Raw genomic sequence first — 25,920 nt, 5'->3', positions numbered from 1 at the left:
TTTATCTTTATTTACACTGTTTTATTTTGTTATTAGGAAATGCCGGGTGATTTAAACTTTTAATTCAGAAGGGAATACCTGAAAGGGTTAACTTTTTTTTTTGCAAGCTCATTGGGGGAGATTTATCAAAACCTGTGCAGAGGCAAAGTTGCCCAGTTGCCCATAGCAACCTATCAGATTGCTCCTTTCATTTTTCAGAGGCCTTGTTAAGAATGTAAGAAGTAAGCTGATTGGTTGCTATAGGCAACTGGGCAACTTTGCCTCTGCGCAGGTTTTGATAAATCTTCCCCATAGCTCCTATAGGGACCTATGAGCTAGCAATGGCTGATTGCATACACAGATTGTTGCCTTGCCGTTGCATGGCAACAAGCTGTGTAATCGGCGGTTGATTGCTCCAGCCTGTAACTCAGGCATGGAGCAATCAATCAGAGCCGGGACGCCGACGGAAGAAGGTAGGGACCTTCTCTCCGGGTAGCTGATCAGGGCATCGCGCCGCATCGGAAGGGTTAATAGCGCGTGGCAGAACGATCGCGGCCGCGCGCTATTAGCCGCGGGTCCCGGCTGTGGATAGGCGCCGGAACCATCCGGCTATGACGCTTATCGACAGGGAATGGACTTAGGATGTACTCATACATCCTAAGTTCTTAAGGAGTTAAAAAAAATAATAAATAGATACAGTAGTGATGGAAAAAATTGTACCTAACGAAATCTATCTTTTTTTATTATGAAATGTTTATTAATTTTTAAACAGGGATCAATTTATGTGGCCGGGTAAAGCACTAAAAATGTAGCCGACAATAATAAAAATGTATTGTGTGTGTGTCTGTGTTTTTCACTTTTTTTTAAATTTTTAAATTTTTTAGTTAGTACTACTACTCCCAGCATGGAACACACCGTTCCATGATGGGAGTAGTAGTACCTGTACTAACTGACAGATCGCCCATTGCGATTCTCCTGTATAATATATAGATGCCGCCGGCCATTCTTCTATGGTCCCCTGCACTGCCGTATGTGATTGGCCACATGGTTCCAGCCAATCACAGCTCTCTGTGGGATATAGGAACATGTGTATATATACGTCAGTGCAACCATAGAAGAGCGCCGGCTGCATAAATACATTATCCCGGAGGATCACAGCGGGTGTCAGTAGTGATACCTGCTGTGATCTTTCCTTAACTACAAGTGCTACTACTCCCAACATGGAGTACACTCTGCTCCATGCTGGGAGCTGTAGTACCTGTATTAATAGACAGATCGCATCATGTGTCAGAAATTACACTCGCTGCGATCTGTCTATTAATGCAGGTACTACAGCTCCCAGCATGGAGCAGAGTGTTCTCCATGTTGGGAGTAGTAGTACTTGCAGGTAAGAACAGATCACAGCGGGTATCACTACTGACACCCGCTGTGATCGTCCTGTCTATAGAGATGTGGAGCGGCTGTATACAGCGCTCGCATCCCTGCTCTGTACACCCGGCCGGCCACTCATTCATTCATATTTCCCTCAGAACTGTGATTGGCTGCAACCATCCGGCCAATCACAGCTCTGGGCGGAAAATATGAACGGCCAGTGATGTGAATAGAACATCACTCAGAGTACAGAGCAGAGGTGCGAGTGCTGTTTAGAGCCGCATCTCTGCTATAGTATGAACGATCGCATCCGGTGTCAGACTGACACCCGGGTGATATGTCTATAGTATAGGTACTACTACTCCCATCATGGAACAGTGTGTTCCATGCTGGGAGTAGTAGTACTACATAAAAAAATTTGGGGGGGAAAGAGAAAAAAAAGTTAAACACACACATGCTTTATAAAAAAATGTATTCAAATTTTGTTATAAAAAATAAACATTTAGTTAAATAAATATTTACATCCCTACTGCATCCTTATTCTTTTATTTGGTACCCAACTATTTTGTAAAAAAAACGCCAAATGGGCCAAAAAAAGGCAAATCCCACACAAAGGTAAAAATGCCAGAAAAAACACCAGAACAACTGCCAAATTCGTGGCATTTTTTTTTTTTTTTTTTTTACATCTTATCATAGCTATTGATGCGGTCTCTTTTATGATGGGAAGTTTCTCCAACGTACAGGAGATCGCACAAGCACTGCATCACACAAATAACCTTCTTAGGCTAGGTTCAGACTACGGAATCTCCGGGCAAAAAAATTTCGCCCGGATATTCCGAGTGCGGCCAGCGCTGACTGAATCAGTCGGCGCTAGGACCGCGCGGACACTGCAATCTCCAATAGACTGCAATGTGTTCCGCGTGGATTTCCGCCTGAAGAAAGAGCAACGCCATTCTTCAGGAGGAAATTTCCAAGCGGATTTTCCGTTCACAAATTCCGAAGTGTGAATTTGTGAACGGAAACCCATACACTATACAGTACATTTTTGCAAGCGGAATTTTCGCCTGCAATTTCAAAGAGGAATTGCAGGCGGAAATATTGTAGTCTGAACCTAGCCTTACTTTTACGTGTGAAAAAAAACTTTAATTGGAATTGATTTTCCTGTGTGGGGATGAGAAATCGTGTCACCCTTTAGGCTAGGATTCCACTTGGTTTTTTGTGCTGTGTTTTTTGGGTAGAAAAAAAAGCCTGAAAAAATGCCAGTGCAATTTCCTGCGTCTGGCGTTTTTTCTGGCATTTTTTCATTTGTGTGGAAATTGCACCTTGGCAGTTTTTTTTTGGTACCCAAAATTTGTTGGGTACAAAAAAAAAAAAAGGATGCTGCAGTGATGGGAAAAAAAATTATTAAACGAAATGTATATATTTTATAACAACATTTTTATCATTTTTTTTATAAATTGTGTGTGTTTCACATTTTTTTCTCTATTTTTTATATTTTTTAGGTAGTACTACTACTCCCAGCATGGAGGACACTGTTACATGATGGGAGTAGTAGTACCTGAAGTATAGACATATCGCCCCGGTTGTCATTCCTGACACCCGATGCAAGCGTCCATAATATAGCAGAGATACAGCGGCTCTATACAGCGCTCGCATCTCTGCTCTGTACTCCGGCCAGTGATGTGAATAGAACATCACTCATTCATATTTTCCGCCCAGAGCTGTGATTGGCCAGATGGTTGCAGCCAATCACAGCTCTGAGGGAAATATGAAGGAGTGAGTGGCTGGAGTACAGAGCAGAGATGCGAGCGCTGTATACAGTCGTTCTGCATCTCTGCTATAGACAGGACGATCGCAGTGGATGTCAATAGTGATACCCGCTGTGATCTGTTCTTACCTGCAAGTACTACTACTCCCAACATGGAGCACATTCTGCTCCATGCTGGGAGCTGTAGTACTTGCATTAGTAGACAGATCGCAACAAGTGTAACTTCTGACACCCGCTGCGATCTGTCTATTAATGCAGGTACTACAGCTCCCAGCATGAAGCAGAGTGTGCTCCATGTTGGGAGTAGTACCTACAGTTAAGGAAAGATCACAGCGGGTATCACTACTGACACCCGCTGTGATCCTCCTGTATAATGTATAGATGCGGCCGCTCTTCTATGGTCCCCTGCACTGACGTATATATATATATACATATTCCTATTTCCCACAGAGAGCTGTTATTGGCTGGAACCATCTGGCCAATCACAACTCTCTACGAGAAATATGAATAGGTGTATATATATGGCAGTGCAGGGGACCATAGAAGAGCACCGGCCACATCTATTCATTATACAGGAGGATCGCAACGACGGTCCGTCAGTTAGTACAGGTACTACTACTCCTATCATGGAATTGTGTTTTCTATGCTGGGAGTAGTAGTACTACCTAAAAAAAATAAAAAGTGAAAAACACACACACACTACATTTTTATTATTGTCGGCTACATTTTTAGGTCCTCACCCACCCACATAAATTGATCCCTGTTTTAAAAGTAAAAAAATGTTGTTATAAAAAAGATACATTTCGTTAGATACAATTTTTTCCTTCACTACTGTATCTTTTTTTTTTTTTATGGTACCCTACGGAATGTTATTAAAAAAAGATCGCTAAAGTCCAAAAAAGAATGAAAACCGCCTGCAAAAACGCCCAAGTTAAAATCCACATATGGTTTTTTCTTGGCGTTTTTTCACTCCCATAGACTTCTATGAGAGAAAAACGCCACGATTTTGACAAAAAAAAATCTCCAGTGGCTCAACATGCTGCGATTACCAACGATCTGAAAAACACCAAAAAAGAGTGAATAAATGCCAAATGGATTTAAAAAAGCCAAAGTTAAAATCGCCAAGTGGAATAAGAATTTTGCAATTTCTCATTGATTTACAGCTAACATCTGGCCGAAAAAAACCCATGCGGCAGAATTGGCATTTTTCAAAAAAAAAAAAAAAAAAAACACAAGTGGAATTCCAGCCTTATGATGTGCCTGCACTGTCCACAATAAAGGCGCAAAACTGTGACTTATTTTTTCGGGGGACATTAAGAACTCTTGCTTGTGAATTTTCTTATTGGTCCCAACATCCACCTTCATCAGTCTGTTCTTAAGATTGGGATTACAAATCAGAGTTGGTTCCCTAAACTTCTCAATAATGGGAAATTATTTGCTCAAACTTGGCCATGTTCTCTGATGACACTCTCTATTTTATATTATGGGAGAGAACTGTTCTAACATATGAAATCCATTTAGATTGAATCTTAGGAGATCTCTCACCATTCCTTTTTGTGCTTCCTTGAGGACCCTCTTAAAGTAACCCACTCCCCAAATTTATCTTCTAGTTCTTTTAATCTAATCTTATGTGTGTCATTATCTGTTACTTTTCTTTCAAATCTTCTATTCTGTCAGAGAGGTAATGTTCGAGACAATAGAAGTAGATTATTCCTATATTATACCTTTTTTATATAAGTCTATGTACAGACCACCTGCATTACACTACAGTGTCCAAAAAGTCAACTTTCTCCTGTGTCATCATAAATATAGCTCAGGTCTGACTGTATTAAGACACTCAAAAATGGCAGCAGGGAGCAATGTGCCCCTTCTATAGACAAAAAAATATAATCAATAAATCATTTCCATACTATGGCATGTTTTTTTCACCAAGTTGTGAGAAAATACATAGGCCCAGATTTATCATACTGTGTGAAATAATGGAGTGATTTCCTACAACAACCAATCATAGCTCAGCTTTCACTTTACTAGAGCTCATTAGCTGAGCTGTGATTGGATGCTGTAGGAAAATTCCTTGATTACATTTTTTTCTCTCTCACACAGTTTGAAAAATCTAGGCCATACTCTTTCTCAAAATGAGCCATGTAAGCATTTGTGTATGGTGGGGCCACATTTGCACCCATCGCCAATCCATGCTTCCAGGGGCATTGCTAGGTCTTCAAAAGATGCGGGGCATGGACCATGGACGTGGCTGAGGGTGGAGCCACAAAAAGGAGGGGGACAAGGGGTCGTGGCCACATAGTGTTGCACGGCCCCACAAGATTTTGTAATGTAATGTATGTACATAGTGAACCCACAGCAGAATAGTGTGTTCAGCTCTGGAGTATAATACAGGATATAACTCAGGATCAGTACAGGATAAGTAGTGTAATGTATGTACAGAGTTACCTCACCAGCAGAATAGTGAGTACAGCTCTGGAGTAGAACACATGTTGCTCATGATCATGAGTTAGTCAAGAGATGCATTCACTGTTCTGCTGGTGGAGTTGCTGTGTACAATCACATTACTTACACTGTAAATAGGTGTATTTACTGTATACCAGTGTTTCCAAACCAGGGTGCCTCCAGCTGTTGCAAAACTAAAACTCTCAGCATGCCCAGACAGCCTTTGGCTGTCTGGGCATGCTGGGAGTTGTAGTTTTGCAACAACTGGAGGCACCCAAGTTGGGAAACACTGATGTATACGTGACTCCACGCCAGCAGGATATTCTACATTAGGAGTACTCACCAAGCTTTTATTCCTCTTTTCTCTCCACTGCTCTGCTGTCTGCTTAACAGGACATTAGGCCCCGCCCACACAGGTTAAATAAAAAAATACAGTACAGGCAGCTACGGGCAGGGGTGTAGCTAGAAACCACAGGGCCCCGATGCGAAAAATTGTCCTGGGCCCCCCTACCCCCTGACTACCTGCTTTCCCAATCCCCGACGACCCCCTTCCTCTGCCTCAGCCACACAAAAATATAGTAGTGAGAATAGCACTGATGGGACACAGTCAGGAAAATACACAGTGATATAAGTAACTTACAAACAGGGCCGTACTGGGACCAAAAAAAGGCCCGGGCATTTTAGAATAAGCAGCCCATTGTTATGGTGAAGGTCAGACTGCTGGGACACCCACCAATAACCTTGGTCCAAGTGGCTCTCCAGTTGTTGCACAGCTACAACTCCCATCATGTCTGAAGAGCCTCAGGTCTTATGGAAGTTGCCCTTTTGCAACAGCTGGAGAGCCACATATTGGGGTACAGCCATCATCACTGCAGAACATACAAATGACTCCAGCTCTGATGGGACAGTAATGAAAATACACAATATCAGTGACCTGAGTGACGTATTCTCTGTTGCCTTTCGTTTGTCGCTTTTCATTTGTACTAGATGTCATGTCTTCTTCCAGTGCCATCTTTTCTGTCTGATGTCCGGACATCATTGGTTCCTTAACTACTTAGGGACCCAGGGCGTATCTGTACGCCCTGAGTCCGCTCCCTTTCTATAATGCAGGGCCACGGCTGGGACCTGTGGCTTTTAGATGCGGCATTCAAAGTTGATTGCTGCGGCTAAAGTGAAAGTAAACTACTCCCGGCTAGCTCAGTGGGCTGTTCGGGACCACCACGGCAAAATCGCGGCGTCACGAACAGCTGGAGGACACAAGGAGGGTCCCTACCTTCCTCCTGCTTGTCAGATTGCCGAATGACTACTCCGTGCCTGAGGACAGTGTGGGCAGTGTTATAGCCCCCTATGGGGGCTATAGCGATGCAAAAAAAGTGAGAAAAAAAAAAGATAATGAAGATTATTTAACCACTTTCCTAATAAAAGTTTAAATCACCCCCCTTTTTCCATTTAAAAAAAACTGTGTAAATAAAAATTAAAATATGTGGTATTACCACGTGCGGAAATGTCCGAATTATAAAAAAATATGTTGTTAATTAAACTGCACGTTCAATGGCGTACGCGCAGATAAAAGTCCAAGAAGTCCAAAATAGCTTATTTTTGGTTACTTTTTAAGTCATAAAAAATTTATAAAAGCGATCAAAAGTCCAATCAATACAAAAATGGTAAAGATGAAAACTTGAGATCACGGTGCAAAAAATGAGCCCCCATTCCGCCCCGTACTCGGAAAAATAAAAAAAGTTATAGGGGTCAGAATATGACCATTTTAAACGTATAAATTTATCTGCATGTAGTTATGATTTTTTCCAGAAGTACGACAATTCAAACCTATATAAGTAGGGTATCATTTTATTGGGATGGACCTACAGAATAAAGAGAAGGTGTCATTTTTATCGAAAAATTTACTACATAGAAACGGAAGCCCCAAAAAGTTACAAAATAGCGTATTTGTTTCTTCAATTTTGTTGCACAATGATTTTTTTCCCTTTTGCCATAGATTTTTGGGTAAAATGACTGATGTCATTACAAAGTAGAATGGGTGGCGCAAAAAATAAGCCATCATGTGGATTTTTAGGTGCAAAATTGAAAGAATTATGATTTTTTAAAGGTAAGGAGAAAAAAACGAAAGTGCAAAAATGGAAAAACCTGGTCCTTAACCCCTTAAAGGGGTATTCCGCCCCTAGACATCTTATCTCCTATCCAAAGGATAGGGGATAAGATGTCAGATCACCGCGGTCCCGCTGCTGGGGACCCCCGGGATCCCCGCTGCGGCACCGCGCTATCATTACAGCACAGAGCGAGTTCGCTCTGTGCATAATGACGGGCGATACGGGGGACGGAGCAGCGTGACGTCATGGCGCCGCCCCTCGTGACATCACGGCCCGTCGCCTTAATGCAAGTCTATGGCAGTGGGCTTGATGACATCACGAGGGGTGGAGCCGTGACGTAACGATGCTCCGGCCCCTGTACCGCCCATCATTATGTGCAGAGCGAACTCGCTCTGTGCTGTAATTATAGCGCGGTGCCGCAGCGGGGATCCCAGGGGTCCCCAGCAGCGGGACCGTGGCGATCTGACATCATATCCCCTATCCTTTGGATAGGGGATAAGATGTCTAGGGGCGGAATACCCCTTTAAGGGGTTAAGGACCAGGTTTTTCCATTTTTGCACTTTCGTTTTTTTCTCTTTACCTTTAAAAAATCATAATTCTTTCAATTTTGCACCTAAAAATCCACATGATGGCTTATTTTTTGATGTCTAGGGGCAGAATACCCCTTTAAGGACTGAGCCCTTTTTCACCTTAGGACCCGGCCATTTTTTGCACATCTGACCACTGTCACTTTAAACATTAATAACTATGGAATGCTTTTAGTTATCATTCTGAGTCCGAGATTGTTTTTTCGTGACATATTCTACTTTAACATAGTGGTAAAATTTTGTGGTAACTTGCATCCTTTCTTGGTGAAAAATCCCAAAATTTGATGAAGAATTTGAAAATTTTGCATTTTTCTAACTTTGAAGCTCTCTGCTTGTAAGGAAAATGGATATTCCAAATATTTTTTTTTTATTCACATTTACAATATGTCTACTTTATGTTTGCATCATAAAATTGACGTGTTTTTACTTTTGGAAGACACCAGAGGGCTTCAAAGTTCAGCAGCAATTTTCCAATTTTTCACAACATTTTGAAACTCGCTTTTTTTTAGGGACCAGTTCAGGTTTGAAGGGATTTGAAGGGTCTTTATATTAGAAATACCCTATAAATTACCCCATTATAAAAACTGCACCCCCCAAAGTATTCAAAATGACAATCAGTCAGAGTTTTAACCCTGTAGGTGTTTCACAGGAATAGCAGCAAAGTGAAGGAGAAAATTCACAATCTTCATTTTTTACATGTTTTTGTAGACCCAATTTTTGAATTTTTGCAAGGGGTAAAAAGGAGAAAATTTTTACTTGTATTGGAAACCCAATTTTTCTCGAGTAAGGACATACCTCATATGTCTATGTTAATTGTTCGGCGGGCGCAGTAGAGGGCTCAGAAGGGAAGGAGCGACAAATGGTTTTTGGGGGGCATGTCACCTTTAGGAAGCCCCTATGGTGCCAGAACAGCAAAAAACCCCACATGGCATACCATTTTGCAAACTAGACCCCTCGGGGAACTTAACAAGGGGTAAACCACAGGTGATTCACGACTTTTGCATATGTAAAAAATTTTTATTTTTTACCTAAAATGCTTCTTTTCCCAAAAACTTTACATTTTTAAAAGGGTAAAAGCAGAAAATACCCCCCAAAATTTGTAACACAATTTCTCCCGAGTACGTGATACCCCATATGTGACCCTAAACTGTTGCCTTGAAATACGACAGGCTCCAAAGTGAGAGCGCCATGCGCCTTTGAGGCCTAAATTAGGGATTGCATAGGGGTGGACATAGGGTTATTCTACGCCAGTGATTCCCAAACAGGGGGCCTCCAGCTGTTGTAAAACTCCCAGCATGCCTGGACAGTCAATGGCTGTCTGGTAATACTGGGAGTAGTTGTTTTGCAACAGCTGGAGGCTCCGTTTTGGAAACCGTGGCGTACCAGACGTTTTTTCATTTTTATTGGGGAGGGGAAGGGGGCTGTGTAGGGGTATGTGTATATGTAGTGTTTTTTACTTTTTATTTTATTTTGTGTTAGTGTTGTGTTTTTAGGGTACAGTCACATGGGCAGGGGTTCACGGTAGTCAACTCAAAGTAGTCCAGCTCAAACTTGCAGCCGGATACTTACTGTAAACCTCCGCCCATGTGAGTGTACCCTGTACATTCACATTGGGGGGGGGGGAACATTCAGATGTTGCAAAACTACAACTCCCAGCATGTACGGTCTATCAGTGCATGCTGGGAGTTGTAGTTTTGCAACAGCTGGAGGCACACTGGTTGTGAAACACCGAGTTTGGTAACAAACTCAGTGTTTTGCAACCAGTGTGCCTTCAGCTGTTGCAAAAACTACAACCCCCAGCATGTACGGACAGCGGAAGGGCATGCTGGGTCATTTAGTTATGCAACAGCTGGAGGCATACTACTTTGGCTGGGGATGCTGGGGATTGTAGTTATGCAACAGCTGAAGACACACTGGTTTGCTACTTAACTCAGTGTGCCTTCAGCTGTTGCAAAACTACAACTCTCAGCAGTCACCGACAGCCAACGGGCATGCTGGAAGTTGTAGTTATGCAACCAGCAGATGCACCACTACCACTCCCTGGGAGTTGTAGTTACACAACAGCTGAAGGTATATAAGGGCATGCTGGGAGTTGTGGTGGTCTGCCTCCTGCTGTTGCATAACTACAGCTCCCAGCATGCCCTTTTTGCATGCTGGGAGCTGTTGCTAAGCAACAGCAGGAGGCTGTCACTCACCACCAACGATCCACGCCGCATGAGGTCAGTCCCTCGTCGTCGTCGCCGCCACCGCTCCTGGGGCCCCGATCCCAACATTGACGCCGGGGATCGGGGTCCCCAGCTCCCGGGGTGCATGTCCCGCACCCGCTCACGTCCTCCAGAAGAGGGGCGGAGCGGGTTGCGGGAGTGACACCCGCAGCAGGCGCCCTGATTGGTCAGAGACGGCCCCGAACAGCCTGTAATTCCGGGTCACCGGGTCACTCGAGACCCGATTGACCCGGAATCTGCCGCAGATCACTGGACTGAATTGTCATCATGACCACCCTGGGCGATATGCCCCGATGCCTGCTGAGCGATTTCAGCAGGCATCGGGCATCGGCTCCCCTCCAGCTAGCGGCGGGGGGCCAGGATTTGACAGGACGTGCTCAAACGTCCTGAGTCCTTAAGGACTCGGAAAAGGGGCCGTTTGAGTACGTCCTGTGTCCTTAAGGGGTTAAAGGGGTACTCCAGTGCTTACACATCTTATCCCCTATCCAAAGGATAGGGGATAAGATGCCTGATCGCGGAAGTCCCGCCGCTGGGGTCCCCCGGGATCTTGCACGCGGCACCCCGTTTGTAATCAGTCCCCGGAGCGTGTTCGCTCCGGGTCTGATTACCGGCGACCACACGGTCGGCGGCATGTGACGTCACGCCTCCGCCCCGTGTGACGTCACGCTTATTGCAAGCCTACGGGGGCCTCCCGTAGGCTTGCATTGAGGGGCGGAGCGTGACGTCACACGGGGCAGAGGCGTGACGTCACATGCCACCGACCGTGTGGTTGCCGGTAATCAGACCCAGAGCGAACACGCTCCGGGGACTGATTACAAACGGGGTGCCGCGTGCAAGATCCCGGGGGTCCCCAGGATAGGGGATAAGATGTGTAAGCACCGGAGTACCCTTTTAAGGGGTTAATTTGTCAGCAGATCCTCATCCTCTGTATGACGACAATACTCATTATAATTCATTATAATCCTGCCAAATTCCGTGCCCCCTGAATATAATACTGCCAATCACTGTACCCCCTGAATAGAATACCGCCTACCACTGTACCCTTCAATATAATGCTGCCAACCACTGTTCCCCTGAATATAATACTGTTAATCACTGTCCCCCCTTAATATAATACTGCCTATCACTGTAGCCCTGACTATAATACTGCAACGAACTGTACCCCTGAATATACTTCCAACCACTGTACCCCTGAATATACAGTCATGGCTGTAAAGGTTGGCACCCAAGACATTTTTCTATAAAATGAAGTATTTATCACAGAAAAGGATTGCAGTAACACATGTTTTGCTATACACATGTTTATTCCCTTTGTGTATATTGGATCTAAACTGAAAAAGGGAGGGAAAAAAAGCAAATTGGACATAATGTCACACCAAACTCCAAAAATGGGCTGGACAAAATTATTGGCACCCTTTCAAAATTGTGGAAAAATAAGATTGTTTCAAGCATGTGATGATCCTTTAAACTCATCCGGGGCAAGTAACAGGTGTGGGCAATCACACACTTGAAACAATCCACCTGAAAGCAGATAAAAAGGAGAGAAGTTCACTTAGTCTTTGCATTGTGTGTCTGTGTGCCACACTAAGCATGGGCAACAGAAAGAGGAGAAGAGAACTGTTTGAGGACTAAATTGAGATTGTTGATATTTTTCCACAATGTTGATTTTCAAGTCCATCTCCAGAGATCTAGTTTTGCCTTTGTCCACAGTGCGCAACATTATCAAGAAGTTTGCAACCCATGGCACTGTAGCTAATCTCCCTGGGCGTGGACGGAAGAGAAAACTTGATGAAAGATATCAATGCAGGATAGTTCAGATGGTGGATAAGCAGCCTCAAACAAGTTCCAAAGATATTCAAGCTGTCCTGCAGGCTCAGGGAGCATCAGTGTCAGCGCGAACTATCTGTCGACATTTAAATGTAATGAAATGCTATGGCAGGAGACCCAGGAGGACCCCACTGCTGACAAAGAGACATAAAAAAGCAAGACAATATTTTGCCAAAATGAACTTGAGTTAGGCTAAGTTTCCACTTGTTTTTTTTTTGTGTGTGAAACGACGTTTTTACATTTGAGTGGAAATTGCATTTTTGGCCCATTTGCGTTTTTTTCAAAATTTGTTGGGTACCAAAAAAAAAAAAAGGATGCAATAGTGATGGAAAAAAAGTGTATTTAACAAAATTTATATTTTTTATAGCACAATTTATGTGGGCAGGCAGGGCACTAAAAATTTAGCCGACAATAATAAAAATGTAGTATATGTGTGTTTTTCACTTTTTTATTTATTTATTTTTTAGGTAGTACTACTACTGCCAGCATGGAACACACTGTTCCATGATGGGAGTAGTAGCTCCTGTACTAATAGACAGATTGCCCAGGGTGTCACTCCTGACACCGAATGCGATTGTCCATAATATTGCAGAGATGCGGAGCGGCTCTATACAGCACTCGCATCTCTGCACTATACTCCGGGCCGGCCAGTGATGTGATTAGAAATTAACATCATTCATTCACTCATTCATATTTTCCGACCAGAGTGGGGATTGGCCGGATGGTGGCAGCCATTCCCCGCTCTCAGCGGGAAATATGGTGAGTGGCCATCCGGAGTACAGAGCAGGAGAAAGCCACGCCATATCTCAGGGATGAAGGATGATCGCAGTGGGTGTCAGGAGTGACACCCGCTGTGATCTGTCCTTAACTGCAGCTACTACTGCTCCCAGCATGGAGCACATTCTGCTCCATGGTGGGAGCTGTAGTAAATGCATTAATAGACAGATTGCAGCAAGTGTCACTGCTGACACCCGCTGTGATCCTCCTGTATAATGTATAGATGCGGACGGTCGGCCACTCTTCTATGGTCCCCTGCACTGACGTATATATACACCTATTCATATTTCCAACAGAGAGTTGTGATTGGCGGGGACCATCTGGCCAATCACAGCTCTCTGCGGGAGATATGAAAATGTGTATATATATGGCAGTGCAGGGGACCATAGAAGAGCAGCCAGTCGCATCTATATATTATACAGGAGGATCGCAACGGGTGTCAAAAGTGACAAGGGTGAACTGTCAATTAGTGCAGGTACTACTACTCCCATGATGTAACAGTGTCTTTCTTGCTGGGAGTAGTGGTACAACCTACAAAATTAAAAAATAAAAAATTGTGAAAAACACACACACTACATTTTTATTATTGTGGGCAACATTTTTAGTGCCCTGCCTGCCCACAAAAAATTGATCCCTGTTTAAAAATTAATTAAAATGTCATTATAATAAAGATAAATTTCATTAAATGCTATTTTTTCCATCACTTCTGTATCTTTTTTAATATATATATTTTTTTTAATGGTACCCTACGAAATTTTATTAAAAAAAGGTATCTCCATCACTTTTCTGGATCGCTAAAGTCCAAAAAAGAATAAAAAACGCCTGCAAAAACGCCAAAGTTGAAACCTACATGTAATTTTTCTTGGCATTTTTTTACTCCCATAAACTTCTATTGGAGAAAAATGCCACAATTTCAGGGGGGAAAAATGCCATAGGCTCAACATACTGCAACTTTGCAATACCACCAAGGAGCTGAAAAACGCCAAAAGGATTGAAAAAACGCCAAACTGAAAAATGCAAAGTGGAAAAGGAATTTTGCAATTTCTCTTTGATTTATAGCTAACATTTTGGCCGAAAAAAAACCATGAGGCAGTATTGGCGTTTGTCTTGGCATTTAAAAAAATAAATAAAAAGTGTACCCTGAACATAATGTGGGAGATTTATCAAAATCGGTGCAAAGGAAAAGTTGCCCAGTTGCCCATAGCAACCAATCAGCTCGCTTCTTTCATTTTTAACAAGGCCTCTGCAAAAGGAAAGAAGCAATTGGATTGGTTGCTATGGGCAACTGGGCAACTTTTCCTCTGCACAGGTTTTGATAAATCTCTCCCACTATGTCTTCCTCCCGGTTCCTTTGCTCCACCCCTCTTCCCCCTAGACTTGTAAGTCCTCTTTATGCTCCCCCCCGACCCCTAAGTGTATCTTTAGACATCTAAGACATCTGTCATTAATACACACATCTGTCATATATATACATACACAAATCTATTATACATACTTACATACACATCTATAAGACATATACACACACATCCCCCCCAATCCTCGGTTTCCTCATTACCGCATACCCCTCACCCCATCCTCTCCTCAACGTCTTAATGTCAACCCAATGCCCAACCCCTCCCACCTCATCCTTGGTCTCCTCATCACCTAACGCACCCCATTCACGGTCTCATAATCACCTCACACAACCCTTAACACCCCCCACACCCATACTTGGTCTCTTAACCTCGCACTCCATATTAGCCCCCCCACCCCAATGGTTTCCTCAGCATTGCACCCCCTTCCAGCTCCTCATCACCATCATTGCACCCCACTGCACCCAATCCTTTGTCTTCTCATCATTGCAACCTTTCCCCCATCATCATCATCATCATTGCAACCGACCCCCTCACCCCCATTCTCGGTTGGTATTAGAAAGGGTACCGGTAATACATTATTTTATTTGTTTTTGTCTACAGTGTTAAATGTATCTAGTATACAAACCACCTTGGACACTTGCACTTTGAGTATCAAAATTATACTCAAGTATTATTGGTTCAATCATGTTAAATGACCCAATATATCTATTTTACTAATAATGAAAATTTGCCCAGTGGTTCACTTAAGATATATGTAATTTTATCTATAACACAGCAAATACATTAACTGTACACTTTAATGTTTCTATTTCAGCTGAAATCCATAGTGAAAGCATTATTTTGAGAGATGACTTTGATTCTTACAAGCAGCAAGAAATAAACCCTAACATTTGGTAGGTGGGATTTCTATTATTTATAGATATTTGTCTAACAATATTATATTGTTATTGAATGTATGAATTCCCCTAATTAAAACCAGTCACACAGTTTAAATATATTTCTTAAATATCAAAAGATTTTACCCCTTTGCATAATCAGGTTTGCCATATGTAGGCAGTAAACAGATGGAGCAGACTAAGGTGCTGGGTCTTTTTTTTTTTTATACCCAGCAGCTACCAGCTGCTATCAGTAGCTGACAGTTGTGACACTAACTATTATTGGAGTTAGCAGTACCAGGAGAGAGTAAAAGAACTAAGAGGGTTGCCTGTCAGAGAACCGATCCAATCCCAATTTTTATTAACCACCTCAATGTCGTAGTCATTGGTATCTGCAGCATCTAGATGGTTATAAGCTGTGTGCCTCCCCATTACAGATTCTGATTAGCTTCTGTATGACATGAATGGTTGTCATAGCAGATGCCATGTGTTGTACTGTATAAACAGACAAGCAATCACATAAGTAAGTCCCCTAGGGGGACAAAAAAAAGTAATGTAAAAATTTTATTGTTGCATGCAAAATATAAAAATGATTAATATATAATATTAATAGATTAAAAATAGTCAGTATGCCATGAGCTATATAGAACATTTCTATAGTCATCATGCTATATCATCATATTATAATATTTAGTTATAACGATACCAATGGATGCTGCTTTTAGGAGAATATGTAATTTCCTGGCATCTGTAAGCAGCAACATAATAGGTTCATATGGCCCCCTGTGTACTTGCAGGACTGTGGAACCTTTAATGAATAAACTATAATATGCTCCTCCCCTCTGGCTATATAAGCCCCACTCTCCTCATGGTCACTTAGTATTTTTAGTCCTGTGTGCTGAACCTTATATTACCTTGTCCTGTCTCCTTTTCTTCTGGGAATAGCTAACTTTCTACAGTGCTACTAGGTTCCAGCTTGCTTGATCTCTGGTGGCATAGCTGATTCTCCCGCATCTCAGGAGACAGGTTTAAGTAGTTAATCTGTTTTCCCTTAGTGACACGTATGCTTTGTTGTGTACCTAGACAAGATACCATTGCAAATCTTTATGAGGCTGGGAGTATTTTAAGGGTTGGGTCACATGTGCCATATTGTGCTGCTGCGTATTTTCCAACCCATTGAAGTCAATGGGTAGCAAATTTGCTGCGTAATTTGCTACCCATTGACTTCAATGGGTAGGAAAATACACAGCAGCAAGTACACAACAAAATACAGAACATGTGACCCTACCCTTGTGTGGCCCCGCATCATAGCAGGTCGGGCCCGGCCTCTAACAACGTTCGGGACCGTGCCGCGTGCTATTAACCCTTTAGACGCGACGTTCAAAGTTGAACGCCGCGTCTAAAATGAAAGTGAAACCATGCCGGTTAGCTCAGGGAGCTGTTCGGGATAGCCGCGGCGAAATCGTGGCATCCCAAACAGCTTACATGACAGCTGGAGGATCCCTACCTGCCTCCTCGCTGTCCGATCGCCGAATGACTGCTCAGTGCCTGAGATCCAGGCATGAGCAGTCAAGCGGCAGAATCATCGATCACTGGTTTCTTATGAGAAACCACTGATCAATGTAAAAGATCAGTGTGTGCAGTGTTATAGGTCCCTATGGGAGCTATAACACTGCAAAAAAAAAGTGAAAAAAAAGTGAATAAAGATCATTTAACCCCTTCCCTATTAAAAGTTTGAATCACCCCCCTTTTCCCATAAAAAAAAAACTGTGTAAATAAAAATATACATATGTGGTACCGCTGCGTGCAGAAATGTCTGAATTATAAAAATATATTGTTAATTAAACCGCACGGTCAATGGCGTACGCGCAAAAAAATTCCAAAGTCCAAAATAGTGTATTTTTGGTCACTTTTTATATCATGAAAAAATGAATAAAATGTGATCACTTCAGATCACGGCGCAAAAAATGAGCCCTCATACCGCCCCATACATGGAAAAATAAAAAAGTTATAGGGGTCAGAAGATGACAATTTTAAACGTATACATTTTCCTGCATGTAGTTTTGATTTTTTCCAGAAGTACGACAAAATCAAACCTACATAAGTAGGGTATCCTTTTAATCGTATGGACCTACAGAATAAAGAGAAGGTGTCATTGTTACCGAAAAATGTACTGTGCAGAAACGGAAGCCCCCAAAAGTTACAAAATGGCGTGTTTTTTTTCAATTTTGTCTCACATTGATTTTTTTTCCCGTTTCGCCGTAGATTTTTGGGTAAAATGACTGACGTCATTACAAAGTAGAATTGGTGGCGCAAGAAATAAGCCATCATATGGATTTGTAGGTGAAAAATTTAAAGAGTTATGATTTTTTTAAAGGTAAGGAGGAAAAAACAAAAATGCAAAAACGGAAAAACCTTGGGTCTGTAAGGGGTTAAACAACAAAGATAGGGTAGAGACAGGGTAGTTACCACCAATTATCTCAGACAATATTCAGTAAACCCTTAGGGTAATAACTGTAGAAATGTAGTTTCTGTTTGTTTGTTTGTTTTTGTTTTTTTCATGCTTTTCTTTCTTTACATAAAGTATAAATAAGTAAGGAGCATACGGTGTAGAGAGTTGCAGAGTTTACACATCTCAAACCCTTGACCCTGGACTTTAAGAGTTTGAGATATATGTGAAGTCTGCAGCTCTCCATATTGTATGCTCCTAATGTATTTCTATTTTATGTAAAGAAAGAGAAGCATAAAAAACAAGTTGAAAAATAAAAATAAAACAAGCAGAAACTAGATGTCTTCAAATCATGCGTTATTACCCTGAGGGGGTGACTGAATATTGTAATCCTTTTAGTACTTTTTAGTAGCTGAATGCTACAGAGGAAATTCTTTACTTTTTGAATTTCTTTTTTGTGTTGTCCACAGCTATGGGGATTTTTTCCTGCTCTGGACAGTTCCTGATACAGGCATCAGGTGTCAGCAGAGAGCACTGTGGATAACACAAAAAAGAAATAAAAAATAAAGATTTTCCTCTGTAGCAAACAGCTGCTAAAAAGTAATGAAAGGATTAAGATTTTTTAATAGAAGTAATATACAAATCTGTTTAACTTTCTGGCACCAGTTCATTTAAAAAAATAAAAAAATTAAAAGTTTTCCACCGGAGTATCCCTTTAACCCCTTAAGGACCTGGGGTTTTTCCGTTTTGGCATTTTCCTTTTTTCCTCCTTGCCTTTAAAAAATCATAACTCTTTTTGCACCTAAAAATCCATATGATGGCTTATTTTTTGTGCCGCCAATTCTACTTTGTAATGACGTGAGTCATTTTACCCAAAAATCTACGGCGAAACGGGAAAAAAAAATCATTGTGAGACAAAATAAAAAAAAATAAAAAAGAAACGCAGTTTTGTAACTTTTGGGGGCTTCCGTTTCTACGTAGTACATTTTTTGGTAAAAATGACACCTTATCTTTTTTCTGTAGGTCCATACAATTAAAATGATACCCTACTTATATAGGTTTGATTTTGTAGTTCTTTTGGAAAAAATCATAACTACATGCAGGAAAATTAATACGTTTAAAATTGTCATCTTCTGACCCCTATAACTTTTTTATTTTGTACGGGGCGGTATGAGGGCTCATTTTTTGCGCCGTGATCTGAAGTTTTTAGTGGTACCATTTTTGCATTGATAGGACTTATTGATCGCTTTTTATTCATTTTTTCATGACATAAAAAGTGACCAAAAATGCACTATTTTGGACTTTGGAATTTTTTTGCGCATATGCCATTGACCGTGTGGTTTAATTAACGATATATTTTTTATAATTGGGACATTTCCGCACGTGGCGATACCATATATGTTTATTTTTATTTACACTTTTTTTTATGGCAAAAGGGGGGTGATTCAAACTTTTAATAGGGAATGTGTTAAATTATCTTTTTTCACTTTTTTTTCACTTTTTTTTTTGCAGTGTTATAGCTCCCATAGGGACCTATAACACTGCACACACTGATCTTTCACATTGATCACTGGTTTCTCATAAGAAACCAGTGATCGATGATTCTGCCGCTGGACTGCTCATGCCTGGATCTCAGGCACTGAGCAGTCATTCGGCGATCGGACAGCGAGGAGGCAGGTAGGGATCCTCCCGCTGTCTTGTAAGCTGTTCAGGATGCCGCGATTTCACCGCGCCCTGAGCTAACCGGCATGCTTTCACTTTCACTAAAGGGTTAATAGTGCGCGGCACCGCGATCAATGCCGCGCGCTATTAGCCACGGGTCCCGGCCGTTGTTAGAGGCCGGGCCCGACCCGCTATGACGCTAGGCCACGCGTTATAGATCGGGAGCGGACTCATGACGTACGTGTACGTCATGGGTCCTTAAGAGGTTAAAGACCAGGCCAATTTTATTTTTCCATTTTAGTTTTTTCCTCCTCTCCTTCTAAAAGTCATAGCTCTTTTATATTTTCATCTACAGACGAGTGTGAGGGCTTGTCTTTTGCGTGACCAGTTGTCCTTTGTAATGACATCGCTCATTTTACCTTAAAATTTATGACGCAACCAAAAAAATACTATTTGTGTGGCGAAATTGAAAGGAAAACCGGAATTTTACAAATTTTGGAATGTTTCACTTTCACGCCGTACAATTTATGGTAAAAAATGACATGTTTTTTTTTATTCTGTGGGTCAATACAATTAAAATGATACCCATGATTATGTATGTTTCAATTATTGTACCGCTTAAAAAAAAACTAAAACTTTTTAACCAAATTAGTACATTTAAAATCCCTCTATTTTGACGACCTATAGCTTTTATATTTTTTCGTATAACCAGCGGTATGAGGGCTAATTTATTTTTTATTGATACCACATTTGCGTATATAAAACTTTTAATACATTTTTTATAAAACTTTTTGGAATATATTGTGACAAAAAAGCAGCAAATTTGGACTCTTTTTTTTTTTTTTTATGTTTACATCGTTCACCATACGGGATAATTGACATTATATTTTAATAGTCCGGATACCAATAGTCCAGATACCAAATATGTTTATAATTATTTTTTCCTTATGCTTTTTGGGGGTAAAATGGGAAAATAAACGTTTTACCTTTTTCATTGGGGGAGGGGATTTTTCACATTTTTTTATCGGTCATCTACTCTGGTCTGCTCGATCTCAGACCAGAGCAGAAGACCTCAGGAGACGGCCGGAGGCAGGTGAGGGGACCTTAGGCCGCCAATACAGACGATAGGTTCCTGCGAGCGATCCGATCATCCATATTAAGTGCCGAATCTGAGGGGTTAATGGCTGACATTGGCACGATCGCTGATGTCCGCCATTACCAGCGGGTTCCCGGCCTGCCGCGCATGATGCGAGAACCAATCCGGTGCTCGTGGTCATGTTCATGACGTAAATGTACGTCATGGTGCGTTATGTACCACCGCACCATGACATTAAGTCCGATGTTGTTAAGGGGTTAATTGTGCTGTTCGGGAGGTTGGTGAAGCTTTTTAACCCCTTCCTGCAGTAAAGGGTGCTTCATACTCCGTAGGTCCTGGTTGCTAACAGCAACAGGGGCTCACGAATAATGCTGGACATTGCCAATTGGGTTAATGTTTGGTATTAACTCTTTGGACGTTGTGATTAAAGTTGATTGTGGCATCTAAATGCAGTCATTTTGGTTCCTGGCTAGCTCAGCAGGCTGATCAGCAATGGAGCACTGTGTATGCAATCTAAAGACTGCATGTAATAGTGCCCTATGGGGTCAAAAAAGTGTGAAAAATTTAAAAAAACATTTAATAAATGTGACTTAAATAACCGCTTTCTTAATAAAAGTTTGAATCACTCCACTTTTTTCATTTTTTAAATAAAATAATATAGGCAAAAATAAACATATGTCGTATCACCGTGTGTATAAATGTCCAAACTATTGACATATAGGGGGAGATTTATCAAAACTTGTGGACAGGCAAAGTTGTCCAGTTGCCCATAGCAACCAATCAGATCGCTTCTTTCATTCTTAACAAGGCCTGTGAAAAATTAAAGTGATCTGATTGGTTGCTATGGGCAACTGGTCAACTTTGTCTCTCCATAGGTTTTGATAAATCTCCATAAGAGTCCAGAAGTCCCTGTTTTGGTTTGCACTGCATAGAAACAGAAGCTCCCAAAAGTTGCAAAATGTTTTTTGTTTTTTTTCAGGTTTTCCCACAAATATTTTTTTGTTTGTTTCACCGTAGATTTGGTGGTAAAATGAGTGATGTCTTTGCAAAGTACAATTAGTGACGCAATCAACAATCCCTCATATGGGTCTGTAGATGGAATAGTTATGGCTATTAGAAAGCGAGGAAAAAAACAAACCCCCAAATTTGAAAATTGGAGCACTGAACTAAAAAAAAAAAACGTATCCCCTATCCAAAGTGATAGAGGATAAGTTATTGATCACATGGGTCTGACTGCTGGGGCCCTGTAAAGGAGATCATGGGGGACCCAGCAGTCCTCAGGAAGCAGGTGTGCCGACGCCTGCAGGAAGCTGCGGCCAATGCGTCCCCACCATGTTTCAGGGCCCTGTATAGGAGATTGCGGGGGTCCTAGCAGCCGGTACCCCCCCCCCCCCCCCACACACACACACGTGATCTTTAATTGATCCCCCTTTTTTTTCACTACAGTACTCCTTTAACACCTTACTGACGCAGCATTTTAAATTTTTTGTTGCTCAAGTTTTTTTTTGCTCCACACAATCTAAGACCCATAACTTTTTTTTATTTCACTGCCAAAATTCTATTAGGGCTCCTAATTTGTGGAACAAGTTGTAATTTTCATTGGCATACTTTATTTTATCATATAAAATATTACGGAGCAAGAAAGGCAAAATTGAAATAAATATGTGGGGCAATACATTTTTCAGGGTTCACAATACGGTAAATCTGACACGCTATCTTTATTCTATTGATCAGTACAATTTCAATGATACCAACCTGGGTAATTTTTATTTTAAGGTAAAAAAATAAAAAAAATTTACTTGGGGAAAAAAAAGTTTGTTTAATGACATGTTTTGACTCCTATAGCTTTTACATTTTTCCACCTACGGAGCTATTAGGGTTTATGTTTTGCGCCATGATCTGTAGTTTTTAACGGTAGCACTTTATATATATATGACATTTTGATCACTATTTATTTAGTTTATTCTGGGACATGATGTGACCACAAATCTGCAATTTTGTCCTTTGGAACATTTTTGCGTTTATGCCTTTTTATCCTGCAGCATCAGGAACATAATAATTTAATAGTTCAGACAATTACGCATGCGGCTATACCAAATATGTTTTTTTTTTTTTTTTACAGTGTTTTATTCGAACAAAGGGAAAAGGAGGGGGTGATTTCAACTTTTATTAGGGAGAGGATTTTTTAAAATATTTTTAAGAACTTTTTTTTACATTTGTTTTACACATTTTTTTGCCCCCCTAGGGGCCTATCATAAGCCATCATTTGATGGCTTACATAGATCAATGTAATTCTATTTCTATGTTTTTGGCACTCAATTGCTTAGGGCTGCCAAAGGCAGTTTTAACCCCTTAAGGACCCAGCCAATTTTCACTGTAGGGCACGGCCATTTTTTGCACATCTGACCACTGTCACTTTAAACATTAATAACTCTGGGATGCTTTTACCTTTCATTCTGATTCCGAGATAGTTTTTTTGTGACATATTCTACTTTATGTTAGTGGTAAAAATTTTTCGATACTTGCATCATTTCTTGGTGAAAAATTCCAAAATTTGATGAAAAAATTAAAAATGTTGCATTTTTTTTTACTTTGAAGCTCTCTGCTTATAAGGAAAATTAATATTCCAAATAAATTATGTATTGATTCACATATACAATATGTCTACTTTATGTTTCCATCATAAAGTTGACATGTTTTTACTTTTGGAAGACATCAGAGGGCTTCAAAGTATAGCAGCAATTTTCCAATTTTTCACAAAATTTTCAAAATCAAAATTTTTCAGGGACCAGTTCTGTTTTGGAGTGGATTTGAAGGGCCTTTCTATTAGAAATACCCCACAAATGACCCTATTATAAAAACTGCACCCCTCAAAGTATTCAATATGACATTCAAAAGGTTTGTTAACCCTTTAGGTATTTCACAGGAATAGCAGCAAATTGAAGGAGAAAATTCTAAATCTTCATTTTTTACACTTGCATGTTCTTGTAGACCCAGTTATTGAATTTTTCAAGGAGTAAAAGGAGAGAAATATTCCTAAAATGTGTAACCCAATTTCTCTCGAGTAAGAAAATACCTCATATGTGTATGTCAAGTGTTCGACGGGCGCAGTAGAGGGCTCAAAAGGGAAGGAGCGACAGTGGGATTTTGGAGAGTGAGTTTTTCTGAAATGGTTTTTGGGGGGCATGTCACATTTCGGAAGCCCCTATGGTGCCAGAACAGCAAAAAAAAAACACATGGCATACTATTTTACAAACTACACCCCTCAAGGCACGTAACAAGGGGTCCAGTGAGCCTTAACACCGCACAGGTGTATGACGACTTTTCATTAAAGTTGGATGTGAAAATGTTTTTTTTTTTTTTTTTTACTAAAATGCTAGTTTTCCCTCAAATAATTTTTTTTTACAAAGGGTAATAGGACAAAATGCCCCCCAAAATTTGAAACCCCATCTCTTCTGAGTATGGAAATACCCCATGTGTGGACGTCAAGTTTGTGGATGTCAAGTGCTTTGCTGGCGCACAACAATGCTCAGAAGAGAAGGAGCGCCATTGAGCTTTTGGGAAAAAAAATGTTTGGAATGGAAGTCAGGGACCATGTGCGTTTACAAAGCCCCCCGTGGTGCCAGAACAGTGGACCCCCCCCCCCCCACACATGTGACCCTATTTTGGAAACTACACCCCTCACAGAATTTAATAAGGGGTGCAGTGAGTATTTACACCCCACTGGCATTTGACAGATCTTTGGAACAGTGGGCTGTGCAAATGAAAAATAACATTTTTCATTTTCACGGACCACTGTTCCAAAAATCTGCCAGACCCCTGTGGGGTGTAAATGCTCACTGTACCCCTTATTATATTACGTGAGGGGTGTAGTTTCCAAAATGGGGTCACATGTGGGTATTTTTTTTTTTGCGCTTATGTCAGAACCGCTGTAAAATCGGCAACCCCTGTGCAAATCACCAATTTAGGCCTCAAATGTATATAGTGCGCTCTCACTCCTGAGCCTTGTTGTGCGCCCGCAGAGCATTTTACGCCCACCTATGGGGTGTTTCTGTACACAGGAGAAATTGTGTTACAAATTTTGGGGGTCTTTTTTTCCTTTTAACGCTTGTGAAAACAAAAAGTATGTTAGTGTAAATTTTTTATTTTTTTTACACTAACAAGCTGGTGTAGACCCCAACTTTTCCTTTTCATAAGGGGTAAAAGGAGAAAAAAAATAACAAAATTTGTAGTGCAATTTCTCCCAAGTACGGAGATACCCCATATGTGACAGGGCTCCGAAGTGAGAGAGTTCCATGCGCATTTGAGGACTAAATTAGGGATTGCATAGGGGTGGGCATAGGAGTATTCTACGCCAGTGATTCCCAAACAGGGTGCCTCCAGCTGTTGCTAAATTCCCAGCATGCCTGGACAGTCAGTGGCTGTCCGGAAATGCTGGGAGTTGTTGTTTTGCAACAGCTGGAGGCTCCATTTTGGAAACACTGCCATACAATATGTTTTTCATTTTTATTGGGGGGGGGGGCAGTGTAAGGGGGTGTATATGTAGTGTTGTACCCTTTATTTTGTGTTAGTGTAGTGTAGTGTTTTTAGGGTACATTCGCACTGGCGTGTTACGGTGAGTTTCCCGCTAGGAGTTTGCGCTGCGGTGAAAAATTTCCTTGAAGCAGGAAACTTACTGTAAGCCTGCCCGTGTGAATGTACCCTGTACGTTCACATGGGGGGGCAAACCTCCAGCTGTTTCAAAAGTACAACTCCCAGCATGTACTGACAGACGGTGCATGCTAGGAGTTGTTTTTTTGCAACAGCTGGAGACACACTGGTTGGAAAACCTTCAGTTAAGTTCTGTTACCTAACTCATTATTTTCCAACCAGTCTGCCTCCAGCTGTTGCAAAACTACAACTCTCAGCATGTACTGATCGCCGAAGGGCATGCTGGGAGATGTAGTTATGCAATAGCTGGAGGTATGCAACCACAACTCCCTGCATGCCGAGACAGCTGATTGCTGTCTGGGCATGCTGGGAGTTGTAGTTTTGCAACATCTGGAGGGCTACAGTTAGAGACCACTGTATAATGGTCTCAAACTGTACCCTCCAGATGTTGCTAGGCAACTCACCGGCTTCCGTCGGATCCAGCCGCACGTCATCGCCGCCCGCCGATCTCCGTCGCCCGCAGCCTCCGTCACCCGCCCGGATCAGTAAGTGGATCTTTGGCGCCGGTCCCCGTCGTTTCCCCGTCCTGCCCTGCCTATTGTGGGTGGGCAGGACGGGGAAAACGAAAGTTAACCCCCCCGCCCCCGATCTGCTATTGGTGGTCGCGTCTAGACCACCAATAGCAGGGATAGGAGGGATGGCACCTTCCACCTCACTCCTATGCCTTCAGGGGGATCGTGGGT

General features: G+C 41.6%; 1 protein-coding gene across 6 annotated transcripts in view; it reads left to right on the top strand.

Moving 5' to 3' along the window:
- RELN (reelin) overlaps positions 1-25,920 on the top strand; it is a 1,155,521-nt gene that overhangs the window by 469,649 nt on the left and 659,952 nt on the right. For 5 of the 6 annotated variants that reach the window (XM_056573506.1, XM_056573505.1, XM_056573507.1 and 2 more), the window contains exon 6: positions 15,260-15,338. In XM_056573506.1, the coding sequence (XP_056429481.1) occupies positions 15,260-15,338 (79 nt within the window). Of the gene's footprint in view, positions 1-14,401; positions 14,467-15,259; positions 15,339-25,920 lie in introns of those variants that run through there. The other variant, XM_056573508.1, reaches the window with a different exon arrangement.

This window comes from Hyla sarda, chromosome 4 (assembly GCF_029499605.1).
Source record: "Hyla sarda isolate aHylSar1 chromosome 4, aHylSar1.hap1, whole genome shotgun sequence".
In the NCBI taxonomy this organism is placed as follows: domain Eukaryota; kingdom Metazoa; phylum Chordata; class Amphibia; order Anura; family Hylidae; genus Hyla; species Hyla sarda.
The sequence above is the reverse complement of the archived record's forward strand: the minus strand, read 5'-3'. Positions and strand labels throughout refer to the sequence as shown.